Source organism: Pelobates fuscus, chromosome 9 (assembly GCF_036172605.1).
Source record: "Pelobates fuscus isolate aPelFus1 chromosome 9, aPelFus1.pri, whole genome shotgun sequence".
Classification (NCBI taxonomy): domain Eukaryota; kingdom Metazoa; phylum Chordata; class Amphibia; order Anura; family Pelobatidae; genus Pelobates; species Pelobates fuscus.
In genome coordinates this window covers 121,486,947-121,500,952 of record NC_086325.1, presented here as the reverse complement: position 1 = coordinate 121,500,952, position 14,006 = coordinate 121,486,947, and the positions used below count along the sequence as shown (strand labels likewise).

General features: G+C 39.2%; 1 protein-coding gene across 1 annotated transcript in view; it reads left to right on the top strand.

Annotated features, from left to right (window-relative positions):
• Positions 1 to 14,006, top strand: part of DENND1A (DENN domain containing 1A) — a 920,735-nt gene that overhangs the window by 506,700 nt on the left and 400,029 nt on the right. Inside the window, exon 11 of the mRNA XM_063432346.1 lies at positions 7,313 to 7,358. Coding sequence (XP_063288416.1) covers positions 7,313 to 7,358 — 46 coding nt within the window. The remainder of the gene's footprint in view (positions 1 to 7,312; positions 7,359 to 14,006) is intronic.

The following is a 14,006-nucleotide window of genomic DNA, read 5'->3' as shown; positions in this document are numbered from 1 at the left end:
CCACAGCATCCAGTGCAAACATTCCAGTTCATGTTATCAAGTCACTAGGGCGCTGGAAATCATCGGCTTACTCTAGATACATACCTAACCCGGTACAAGAAGTAAGAAATGCCTTTCAAGACATGTCTGGTTAAAGTATGTATATTGCTGGTATGTAATAAATTTGATTTTCTACTTTTGCCCTCTTTATTTACAGGCCTACCTCATCGTCGGTTCCGGCACACCACAACCGACTTGCTCTTTTAATACCATCCTACACTTATCAGTGTTTGTATCTTCTGTACTGTCATGAGCCCTTAACACAAGTATTAAGGCCTTTTGGCCTGTAATTGTGGGAGGGGCGTTTGACACACCTCTTCCCTACTTAAGGGACACCCCTTACCTGGCTCCATATCGTTCGAGGTCAGCGCTGCATCACCCTCCCACCCACTCCTCATTATTAACTCCTTTTCTCTTTACATTTCTTCTTGGTGGGCCCTCTTTATTTACAGGCCTACCTCATCGTCGGTTCCGGCACACCACAACCAACTTGCTCTTTTAATACCATCCTACACTTATCAGTGTTTGTATCTTCTGTACTGTCATGAGCCCTTAACACAAATATATATATATATATATATATATATATATATATTTTTTATTTTTTTTTACTAGTAATTGTCCACATATTGTGGAGGTAGTTGTAGACATTTTCCTATCCTATCTAGGATTGCATGAACAATAGGGTCACCAGCCACCACTGTTGGACACTAGAAATTTTAATGAGATAAATCAGTTTCATTGCCTACAGAATCCCTTTTATATAATTAACGCAAAACGTAGAGACTGGTAATTTTCTCCTGCAGTTGTAGTTACTACAGGAAAGCTCAGACTTTCTTTTCCAGTTTATGCTTGTTGATTGTACATTTTACTGTCAATTCATTTTAAGATAGTGGATAATTCAGATCAAGTAAAGTAAAATCCTACTCAATGTCCTCATAGTCGTCAACTATGTAGTATGAGAAATACTGTTTTGCAGAGGTTGTGGAGACGTGGAGACATTATGTTAACTTTGTATGTCCTTGTTCTGCTTGAAATTAAGGATCCCTCTTACAGTGACAAATTCATTACATAATACCACCATGTGCACTATAGTAGTCTCTAAAGCTGCCCGTTTCATTTTTATTTTTTTAATTATTTTATTGGAATGCAAGTTAATGCTTCTACCTCAACAACTTTAGACATTTGAACAAAAAGGCATTATATGTATAGTTCACCAAAAATATATGTCCATCCCTAGAAATAGTCATGATGTGTACATTTTATTCTAAAAGATCTGCTTTGGAATAATAATAAAAAGGTTGATGCTACCTATTTCTTTAACTTTACACAAGCTCAGTGTACATATGTCAAATTCAGTCAAGTGAAATATATAATGATAAACATGAACACAGTTCTCTTAATTCTGAGAATGTTTCTTAAAATGTCCGATACTGGGTGCATTGTTAAGAATCTCAGAACACAAAATCTCATTTGTCGACAGCTGATCTAAGCACTTTTGACATTCTAATTAAACACATTATTCTTTCCTGTCCATCTCTTGATTAGCTGCAGATAACAAAAAGATCGACATGGTACTGTTAATTAAATTTCTCAAATTTCAGTTTTTATATGCTGTGTGACAGCCTGTACTTTGGACACACTAATAGATGGTTGGATTTGATCCTGTATCCTTGCTGCTATCTTTTATTAACCCATCCCCGAGTGCCATCAGTTCAGACATTCTATCTCTGAATGTTATCTGCATTTCTGCCCAGCTTTTGTGTTACTGTCAATGATGTACCCAGATCCCTTACATTTGTAAACCCTTTAAAGACCAAGGCTTTTTCGAGGTGCAACACGTTTGTGGCCAAGGCTTTTTAGGATTTTTTTTTTTCCCATGCATTCATTCCACCACAATTTCCCCCGTTCTGTTAAGGGCAACCATACATACTTGTAGAAAGTACTATGGCTATGCAATTAAGAGCATTTTGACACTTTTCATTTAAATATTTTTATCACAAACATAGGCCAAATTAGTAAATGTTTTGTGGGGGTTTTTGCCACACATTTTATTTTTGGAAAATTCCCCTAATCCAAGCCTTAATGCAATCTTTAATCCAACCCATAATCTAACCCCTTTTCCACTGCTCATAGCTCATCTGTCAGTCTGGGGATTTGATCCTTGCTGGTACCTTTACTGCATGACAGTTTATGTTGTCATTGAGCATTAAAGGGACACTGTAGGCACCCAGACCACTTCAGCTCATTGAAGTGGTCTGGGTGCTGTGACCCTTTTGCACTTAGTGCTGCAATGTAAAACATTGCAGTTCCAGAGAACTGCAATGTTTTCATTGCAGCTCTAAGTCTGCCCTCTGTGGATGTCTAACAGACCGCCACTAGAGGGCTACCAGAATCCAAGCTGACTTTTGTTCCGTTATCTGTTGCTGGACGTCCTCACTCCAGCTTCAGATTTTATCCGTAGGCGGAGGTTTAATGCTCGAGCAGCCATTGCTGCGCAGGCACATTAGGTGTTCCTGGCCGACTGGTACACTGGGAAGGGGTATGGGCGGGGCCTAACCCAGCGCCGAAGGACAAAGGTGCTGGATTCAGGTAAGTGATTGAAGGGGTTTTATCCCATTTAGCCCCGCGCGAGGCGGGTCACGATGGAGGGGGGCACTACAGGAACCTGTAGTGCCAGGAAAACGGCTTTGTTTTCTTGGCACTATATGATCCCTTTAAAACCATGCTGATGTAATAGACCCCCATTTGGTCCTTAAGTGGTTATTTAGGAGCAGATTTGTTGTTATGATTTAGTAAAGATAATAGAATAAACAGTCAAAAACATGATGCTGCTGTCAGGACTGTTAAATGGGACTGGCACAAATAACTTGCAATCTTACTTCAGGTGCCTTGCAATTAGATGTCTCCTGCATTTAATAAATTTAATACAGATAATGATCAGCAGGAATAGTTGACTCGACAGTCTACCGTGCCATGATATAACTTTTACTGTTGAAGTCATTTGAGGTTGAGGCACTTGGTGAGAAAGAGTTTTTGGCTTCTTGCAGTAGCCTTAAGCCCTTTATTATTATTAAATCACTGGCTTGGTTTATGATTAGTGGTGTTAGATTAGGCTTTCACATCCTTGCACCACATGGAGTGTGATTGACCCTTACATCTAATTCAGAGACTTACAACAGCATGCACAGGAAAGAATTGCTACTGAATGGAAGGTGTTAATTTCACATGATCTTGAGATCTGTGCATTGAAAGTGAGGGAGCATGTTACATTATATTACAGACTGTTTCATCATTTTATTTGGTTTATGTGGCTGCATGATGTTCTTTTGAAGTTTTCTTGCTCCTGATCATTCCAAGAGATGACCTTTCAGTGTTGTGGGAAGTGTTTGCTATCTGCTTGATGTAGTGTTATTTCTGGAAGGAAACGGCTAATGAAAGCCACTCCAGTAAGTGAGATCTAGCTGTTTCGAGTCCAGAGTTCATTTTGTCAGTGGTTTGGGTATCTTGGCACTATCCATTCCAGAGAGTAATGCCTGAAGTACCAAGTGTGAAATATGTTTGCAAGGCCAATACGAGATATGCAGAAAAGCACAGACCAGTTTACTCATAAAGTGTTCCCAAGCATAGGTGTGTGCCCTCTAATTCAGGGTCAACATATCTTTACTGCTCTGTTTTGGCCCCTATGGAAAGGTTGTGTTAACTTGATATCTTATTGAAGAAAAAGATTGTGGTGTCTGCATACACCAGGTTATCACAAGAGTAAACAATTTTTACTTTGTACTTCATTTTTAGATTTAATGTTAGGTATACATTTGGTAATTTTATTAGAACCCTAATATTGGGACTTTAATGATTGACAAGGTAACACGTATTTTGTTTTTGTGTACCACAATATTTTTTTCCCGTTTTCAGTATTAATTGTCTTCTCATTGAGATACATTTGTAATATGGGATGGAAATTCCTTTAAGAGAACATTCCAGCATTAGATGTGTAAAAAAAAATTGGGGTTCCTCTCATATTTAAAAATAAAGCGGCTCCACTCCACCCCCTGCACAATTGTCACTAGTGAGAGTCTTCCAGTCCAGTGTTTCTTATAGAGAAGTATTACGATCCTACAGCACATGTGTGTCAATTGCTGTGCTGGGCCAATAAAGTGTTTCTCATGGGGAACTATTGGCAAACATGTGGAATCCGAGCACCATCCCAGGTATCTGATTAACAGGCAGGCAGGTTTATCTTACATTAGTGTAGGAGAAAATCAGCACTTCTATAAAATAGGACAAAGGTGGCACTCTTTTAATCCAGTGCAAAGTGTTCCTTTTAAAATATAGAGTGGAATATATATTAAATAGTTTGCACGTGCTATATGAGATGATGCAAATGGAAATGGAAATGTATGATATTTAATTTAAAGAACACTATAGTTAGGAATACAAACATGTATTCATAACGCTATAGTGTTCCACTATCTATATAGGTGTCCACTGTCCCTTATATGGGTTTGGAAGGTACATTTTACTTTCCTTGCATGCCACGGCGCACTGATCTCTATGTTGGCACTCTGCCTCCCTGGTTAAGATCTTCAGTACGGAGGATCCAAGCCAATCTAATGCTTCCCCTTTGCATTGGGAGGCTAGTTTAACTTGGTTATAGCTGTGGAAGCCCCATGTAATGGCTCTCTTTCTGACAACCGCTAGTGGCAATTTAACCCTGAAATGAAATAATTTAACCCTGAAATAAAAACATTGCTGTTCCTAATAAGTGGCAATGTTTTCAGAGGCAAAGTTAAACAGATAGGGACTGGGTGCCTAGAGAGTCCCTTTAAGTGGAAACCGTGGTATATGAAAGTGTTAGACATACCAAATAGAAAAAATAAACCAAATCGGAAACATAGCTGACTTGGAGAATTTTCCAATTCAGATATTTTTACCTTAAAGAGGATCTTTCGATTTTCAGGGTCTTTGCATTTCTCACAGCCCCTGCAATCTTCATGCCTCAAGTCTCTCGGCTACTGGCACTTCTACTTTGTCTTATGGTATTTTTGCATTGCATTGGAGCTTCTCTGAAAGCAGTCTTAATCCGTATTTCATAAAGATTATATCTTTATGAAATCATGAAACGTGACAGATCTGCCTTAAATTTGAAATTCACTTTGAATTCCCTACAATTCTCAGATTAGTAATTAGCCTTCTGTGTCTGAAAAATAGCAGTGATGAGCATGTGCATATTCAATGGTAAGTAAAAAGAAGACAAATCATGGCTGTGCAAGTTGCCCACTTAAATTGTATTTCTTATCCTTGTTTTCGACTATAAAACATAGCACATTTTCTGTTTACTTATTAAAAATTTGATGTACTTTGTGGTTTTGTTATCTACCATATTTGCTTTATTTTTGTTGTCTCTGTATGATTCTCTATATCTGTGTAGCATAAATGCACACTAGCATTTTGGATCTATTATGTTTACATTACAGTATCTTTTTTGTAAAATAAATTATTTGCTTTGGCTGTTCTCTGGATGTCCTCTTTACGGTTTAGATCCATAATAAACATTATGTTCCTTCAATTTTATTTATTAAATACATACTTATTATATATTTATATAGCTTAGACGCATTGCTAAATTAAAGTAGCAGAAGATAGCTAGTCAGAGGAAAAGCGTAGGGCATTTACATTCTAATTTTAGTAGCATGAACACATTTGATTAGCATCTGGTTTGGTACCTGTCAAGTCTCTTTGTGACCTTTGATGCATTAAAATCAGAGCTCACTTGGTATCTGCACCTTCAGTTGTAGAAAATGCAATTGACAGATCAAGCAATGAGTTTAAGATTAGATTTATACAGTAATATAATCTACACAATTACTTTACACGTGGGAATAACCTGTTATCCTGATTGGTGTGATATTGCACTACTGTAGAGAATGTAATTTTTAATTGTACTAGTTATCATTTCATAGCTTAACTTACTGTTGAAAATCAGCATTAAATAAATTGATTTGTTTTAACTTTATGAACAGTATGCAAAAAAAAAGTGCTCAAACGCACATTGTGTCTGTAAACGGTAAAGCTTAGAGATCTTATTTTTTATTATTAGACTTGTCTTTAAAATAAATTAAATAATGTATACTAGAGAAATTAGCACTTGTTTTTTTTAGTGACTACCTATCATTTTATTGATTTCTAAAACAGATTTCAAAGTATCATTGGGGGTGTAAGAAAAAAAAAATACAAGGAGACAAATGCAAGGGATTTTGCAGTGCACCTCTGTGTATAAATAATTCTAGTACAGCAAGAGTTTCCAGTAAGGTGCTTTCTCAATATGTCATATGTTTCATACTATCAATAGCGTCCAGGCTTGAATGGATTCATAATTTGGAGGTGAAATTTCTGCAGTGTACGTGCAACTGTAGATGAGCTGCATTTTGAGTGCAGAGGCAAACCCTGATCTCTCAAACCATAGGAGAAAAGTTGACATTAAAGCCTCAATTTAATAATGTTAGATACACTTTTCTAATGTTTAAAATGATTTATTATTATGAAAATATTTTAATTTTGTGATGTTTTGATGGTTTTTTTTATAATGATATTTTTTATATTTAAATATTTTGGGGAAACATTTTTTTTAAAAGTTTTTAATATTTTATTTTATTTTATCATTATTTAAAAAACAAATCCAACAATATGAAATCAAGGCTTAAATCTGGAAACAGTGTCAGTAGACACATTGCATCATGACCACTTCAAACATATAAAGGATATATATTAAAATAAAAATATGTAGTTTCATTTTAGAAACATTGTGTGTATGTATTGTTGATTTTTAGCATGATATTAAACAGTTGTCTGCTTTGAGTGAGCATATTTTTGTTACAAGTAAAGAATGGGAATGGATATCATACCATCAGATGTCCATTGAACAAATATAGCTGCATCTTATTTCTGGTAATACATGTCGCTCTTATTATCAATAATAATAATTAGTATCTGTCTTATTGTTATTATGGTTTTATGATATTAATCTAAAAATATGTGTTTTTTATATATATATATATATATATATATATATATATATATATATATATATATATATATATATATGGAAAGAAATGAATATGCATATAACATGTCTTGTTTTTAACCTTATACGTTCTGGGGTTGTATATGCTATTTTTGATGACAATGTTATTATTCTGTGTTATAAGATTTTCTTCCATAAAGCAAATTGTGTATTTCAAATCTCATACATTGTTTTTTTCTCTTTTGGCAGTGCCCCCATGCCCTACCTCATTGGAATACATTCAAGCTTAATGGAGGTAGGTGTATTTCTTTCTTGAGAACCAACTTCTTTTATTGCTTTTATACATTCAGGATGATAATTTATTATGAGGATCGTTTCTGCCTTTTCAGTTTCAGAATTGTGCATTTTTCAGACTTAAGTGTTTTTTGTTTGTTTTTAAATCTAACTCTGTACATTGAAGTCTGATTTGGGTAAAACAATACCTTCTTTGCATGTTTGGATTAGCTAGCTAGCATTGCTCTTTTAGATGCGTTAAGTGGCTTTATAAGTAAGATCTTACTTTTTTAACTTAGCGGCTGGCACTGTTTTTAAAAATCTGTTAAACATACATGATAAGGTATTCCCTGCGGACTTTGCTGTACAGATGCGCAGAGATGGAGCAAAACTATACCAGACGGTACAGGGGAGAAGTCATTATTTAATTTTTATGGTGTTAGGCATACTGAAACTGACACAACTGATTAGTGCAGAGAAAGTATTGTGCGATTACTTTATAAGTTGGGAGCTAATCCATCAGCAGCACACTAGCTCTGTCACTAAGGCCAGATTATATTACTTGTTCTGCGTCTCTGGGAATTTGATGAAAAGCCTGGAGCGTACTTTGCTTGTTCTCTGTCAGATATTAGGCCCGAGATGTGGCTCCATTTACGTGCACCGTAGAAGCACAGCTTAATTATTTCCTGTGTTTGATCACAGTAGGGTTCCACAACATACATCCCTCAAAATGCTGTCTGCTATTTATGAGTTAATAAAGGCCAATGAAATTTCTGCACAGATAGAAATTATTAGGCTCATTATGAAGATCTTGCACTTTCCAGTCTTTCTTTCTCCCCCACTATTCTAAAAGCACAAAAGAAAAGCAACTGCTGCAGTAGACATGGGAGCACCATCCTTGGTGTCAGTTTCAAGCAACTGAAAGAGCTATAGAGGGCAGAATGCTCTCATTCTCAGGTATACAATATCTACTAAATACAAAGGGAGTGCTCCATATTACCTTACAATGGTCTCCCGGACAGTGAGTACTAAATGATGCAGACAGTGGATATGGGTAAAATATCACTTCACTGAATGTTCAAATTAATTTACATTAAAAAAATAAATAACAATACATGACTACTTAGCTGAGATTTGTTTTTGAAATTGAGTTGCTAGAAACAATTTAGGTTATATACAAAGAATAGCAAAGTTTCTTACCTTTGCTACGATGGTAAGTCATAGTTGAACTGATGAAGAGAAACATTTTGGCAAAGTCACAACTGTGTCACAACTGTATGATGCGTTGTTACAAAGATTTAAAGGGACGCTATAGGCACCCAGACTACTTCAGCTCATCAAAGTGGTCTGGGTGAGTGTTCCAGGTCCCTTAACCCTGAGCAGGTAATTATTGAAGTTTTTAATAATTACCTGCTAGGGTTAAGCCCACCTCTAGTGCCTGTCTTCCATGCTGGGATGCCCAGCTTCACCCAAATATAGCTTTTTCTATGGTGAAATTGTAATGAGAGTGCGGAGGAGAGAAGGTTGACCCAGGTAAGTGACAGGGTTTTTAACTGCTTCTGCACCATGTGAGTGGGGGGTCTTGATGGAGGCTAGCACTATAGTTTCCCTTTAAAAAAAATGTGTTTAAAGGTAGTCTTTTGTCATGCATTTGATATGTAATATAGTATATATCAAATACGTAAGGAACGTTATAACTTTAAGAATGCAAATCCGTATTCCTAACAATATAATGTTACTGGCTCTAGTACTATTTAGTCGTCGTCTCCCCCTTTCGGAACTGAACGTGCATGCATGGCGAGTGACGTCGGCCCATTCAAACTTTCCCATAGAAAAGCATTGAATCAAAGCACTACGAAATTTGTTGGCACTATATTATAATAATAATCAATGCTTTCCTTTGGGGATTCCGTGTCATGCTACTGAGTTTTACTTGCGGGGCCTGACCTTCCTAGTAAATAGATGCACCTCAAGAGAGCTCCTAGCCAGTTCTTTGATATTGCCTGTATTCTCACTTATTATTGCTGTCATTGCGATGCTAATAGAACCTTACATGCTCCCCAACTGGGGTGATCTATCAAAACATGGCTAACTACCATACTGTTTGCCATATCACAGAACTCTCTAATCGATTCAGTGCTGCCTAGCAAATGCATGAGTGGGAGAGGTGTCCGAGCTCCTGATCTGGGATGACCGGAGCCTCTGTGTTGCCCCCACCGCCCCCCTCTCCCTTTGGACGAGTGGGAGTTATCTCTGTCTGCACCTAGGAGGCCCTATTACCTCACCAATATCTGCAAAGAAGTCAACAGAGTGGCAGAGTCCTTCTGTGTCTTCCCTAAAATGGCAGAAACTACACCACCATCCACAAGAATCTGCTCGACTGAGGCAAATTACCTCTCACCTAGAAATTGTCTTAGAGGATCAGGCGAGAGAAGTCCGCTATAGCCTCAGATTGGGCCTGATGTAGACGTGGTGATTACTAAGCTGGACCTTGCTCACTGTGAGGCCTTGATACTAGGAGATCACATATCTGGTCTCCTAAAGGAACTGAATAATGGAAGAACATGCTGAGACACTCACCAAGCCTGGGCACTCAAGCTTAGAGGCTTGTATAATCGTGAGGGACAGCATGTCCACACCCATGTCATACTTCACAAACGTCCTGGCTTTGGCAAGTGCTATTGTTCCATGCTGGTTTGTTGCTAGGTGTCTTGCACAGGGAGAGTGCTCTTTGCGCGTGCGCCAGCCTGCCCACCGGGTGACACCACTGGACCCCCGTCAGCCCCTCAGCTCTCCCACAGGTAAGAAGGCTGGGGGGATTACATTTAAAAAAAAAGTGTGTGTTAGTGTGTGTGTGTTAGTGTTTGTTAGTGTGTGTGTGTTTATGTGTGTTAGTGTGTGTCAGTGAGTGTGTCTGTTATTGAATGCATGTCTGCTAGTGTCAGTGTGTTACTGTGTGTGTCTGTTACTGAGTGTGTTTGTGTGTGTCTGTTAATGAGTCTGTTTGATGTCTGTTAGTGAGTGTATGTTTTGTAAGTGAGTGTGTATGTATGTTTGTCGCTGAGTGTGTCTCTGTCAGTAAATGTGTGTGTCTGTTAGCTAGTGTGTATGCATCTGTTCGTGAGAGTGTGTGTGTGTGTCTTCAACACTTACCTTTCTCCAGCGTTGGACTCCCTTGTCGCTGGGGATCCCCCCGCCTCTCAGCTCCGAAGAGCCGCGCGCGCATTCAAACCGCCCATAGGAAAGCATTACTGATTTTCACAGTGAGAATTGCGGAAGCTCCTCTAGCGTCTGTCAATGAGACAGCTACTAGAGGCTGGATTAACCCTCAGTAAAACATAGCAGTTTCTCTGAAACTGCTATATTTTCAGCTGCTGGGTTAAAACTAGAGGGACCTGGTACCCAGACCACTTCATTGAGTTGATGTGATCTGGGTGTCTGTAGTGGTCCTTTAAGTGTGTGTGCATCTGCATGCACTGGTGTACATACAGGGGTCGCAGCCCTGCGACCAGGTGCCCGCGGCCATGTGTTGCGGCCCCGGCACGCGCAGAGTAAGCGCGGGGGGGGGGGGGGGGGGGGCACGGATCAATTTTCGCACCGGGGCTCCATGGGTCATGTGTACGCCACTGAAAGGGACACTATAGTCACCAGAACAACTACAGATTAATGTAGTTGTTCTAATGCCCATAGCTAGTTCCTGCAGGCTTTTTAACGTAAACACTGGCTTTTCAGAAAAGGAGGTATTTACATTGCTGCCTAGGAACACCATTAGTGGCAGTCATTCAGACAGCCACTAAAGTTGCTTAATGATGAGACTGGAGCAGCACTGGAATAAAGGTGGTTGAAATCACCCTTTACTGCTCTGACAAAAAGGACAGCCACCTAAACTAACGTTTAAAAAAAACAAAACTATAGTGTCAGGAATACACATTTGTATTCCTGACACCATAGTGTTCCCTTCCGTAAATGTTAAATATAACTTTTAAAAAACGCTGTCAAGGTTATTCTCTTAAGTAATAATTGCTAGGAAAAGTGCATTTTAAAATATAGGCCTAAAAAGTCGTATTGGAAAAAATTATCCAATTCAATTTTGTTGTTCATTTTGATCATTTAGGAATTTCATTTTAAATTGACTTTGAATTTTTTTGCAATTCTTACTTTAATGAATAACCCTGTGTGTATATCTTTCATAATTTCATATTATCATTCTATGTCAAAGTAGGAGTATATGTGTGTGTGTAATGTTGTTGTGTAAAAACCCTTCAGTATAATTTGTGTAGTGCCAGAGAGTATAAAATGCAGATGTCCATGTAGTGTAAATGAGTAAATGCATTGTTCCATGAGTGAGTAGAGCAGATGTTTGTAAAAGCAGGAGTGTATTTGTATGGAATGTTGATGTGTGAATGTAAGGGTGCATTTATGTTGAATGTGAATACATGGGTGTAATTTGTGGAGGATGTGGTATGAGGGCTGCTGTGCATCCGTGGAGGGAGTTTTGGCCTGTGCCGGTCTTTGCAGCATGGAGCTGATGTCTCTGCCTTACGCTGCCGTATTCGTTTTTTGGGACCGACGTCCCATTGCTGGCATCAGGGTTTGTCATGGGGGCAAGGTGTCCGGCCCGTACAGGCTGCTTCCCGCTTTTCCGATTGCCAGGAGATCACCCAGGCTGTAGGCTTGTGGTGTGCGGTTGGCCCCAGGCCTGTGTCTTCCCTTAGGCTGCTTGGGTGGCTGAAAGAATGGCATCGGCGGGTGCCGGACCGCTCCGAGAGGGTTGACATGGCAGATGAGGCAGGATGCCTTAGATTTTTTGGTTTAATTTGGGCTAGTTGCGAGGAGCTGGCCAAGATGGCGTCCGCATGGACGTTTTAGCCGCAAGGCAAACGAGGCATTTGTCTTGGGCGCCATTTTCCAGGGGGCGGCAAAAAGCGCCGCCCCCAAATGCCCAGGGCAAATGCCTTGTTAGCCTTGCGGCTAACCGACATGCTGGGATGTCTGCTGGGCGGGCGGCGCTGGCGAGGGAGAGCTCTCCCTGAGCTGTCTGATCAGCTCCCTTTTGCACCGCCCGCAGAGTGAGGCTGGGAGCCGGAAGATGACTTCATATTCCTGCTCCCAGCCTCACTCTGCTGGCGGTGAGCGAGTGAGCTGAGCAGACAGCTCAGGGAGAGCTCTCCCTCGCCAGTGCCGCCCACCCAGCAGACACTGGTCCACCAGGGAGAAAGAGATCCCCCCCCCTCCCAGCATTCCCAAAGGTAAGGAGGCTGGGGGGGAGGTTAAATAAAAAAAAAATGTGTTAGTGTGTGTGTGTGTGTTTGCCTGTTAGTGTGAGTGACTGTTAGTGAGTGTGTGTCTGCTAGTGAGTGAGTGAGTGTGTGTGTGTCTGTCAATGTGTGTGTGTCTGTTAATGTGTGTGTGTGTGTGTGTTTGCCTGTTAGTGTGTGTGTGTTAGTGAGTGTGTGTGTGTGTGTGTGTGTCTGTTAGTGAGTGTGTGTCTGTTAGTGTGTGTGTGTCTGGTAGTGTGTGTCTGTTAATGTGTGTGTGTGTGTGTGTGTATGTTAGTGTGTGTCAGTGTGTGTGTGTCTGACACTGTGTGTGTGTTTGCCTGTTAGTGTGAGCGTGTGTCTGCTAGTGAGTGAGTGTGTGTCTGTAAATGTGAGTGTGTTTGCCTATGAGTGTGCGTGTCTGTTAGTGAGTGTGTGTTTTTGTTAGCTAGTGTATGCGTATCTGTCAGTGAATGTGTGTGTGTGTATATTTAGAAGGCGGGGCGGGCGGAAGGGTTGGGTGAGGGTGGCGGGGGGGAGGGGGCGGGGTGCAGCACAAAACCAGGATACACCACTGGGCGTCCGACCCTGTTGGTTGCAAGCTCCGCCCCCTCAAAAACGTAAATATTTTTATACAGAATTCCAACATTCAAACAAAAAAATAAACCTTTAAAGAGGTAGATGCCAATATTGATAAGACAAGCTGCCACAAGGCCCCATGTTAACCAAAGCTCCAAAAGTCAATTCCTGAGAATAAGAAGGAATTGTACACAGGACTTAGACTATACACTTCAGGCAGATAAAATTAAACAATTTATAGAGAAAGATATAATGAAAATAAATTGGATGGATGTATGGAAGTAGTAGAAAAAATCCAAAGAAAACGTTTAACTTATTAAGGAGGAAATAATAAAAATAAGATGGGCATACCTTTTGTTTGCGACTACAGTTGCAACAGTAAAATAGTTAAATATATAATTAATAAATATTGCCACATTTAAAAAAAAAAAAAAAACTATTTAAAAAAAAAAAATATATATATATATTTTACCCACTAATCCAAAGCTAACCTTTAGACTCTAAAGTTTAGAGGATGCAGAAATTTAAAAAAAACATTTTAGTAAAAAGTAGTTTTAAGGAAAACCAGTCGACAATTTTATGAAAAAAAGTGAGATTTTTTTTTGGTTGTGGATCATGTTACGCATGTAGGGAGACAGAAAGTATAAAGAGACACACAACAATTTTTAAAAACTAAGGGATAAGTTTTAAGATCAAGGACCAACTTACCTGTTTTTCTGAAGGTGTAATTTATATTTTGAAATGTTCCTGCAACTTAGTATATGTTGGGAGGACTACTAGTTGTTAAGAAATTCTAGTGTGTAGACATGTCTGAAATATAAAAAAAAAGAGTG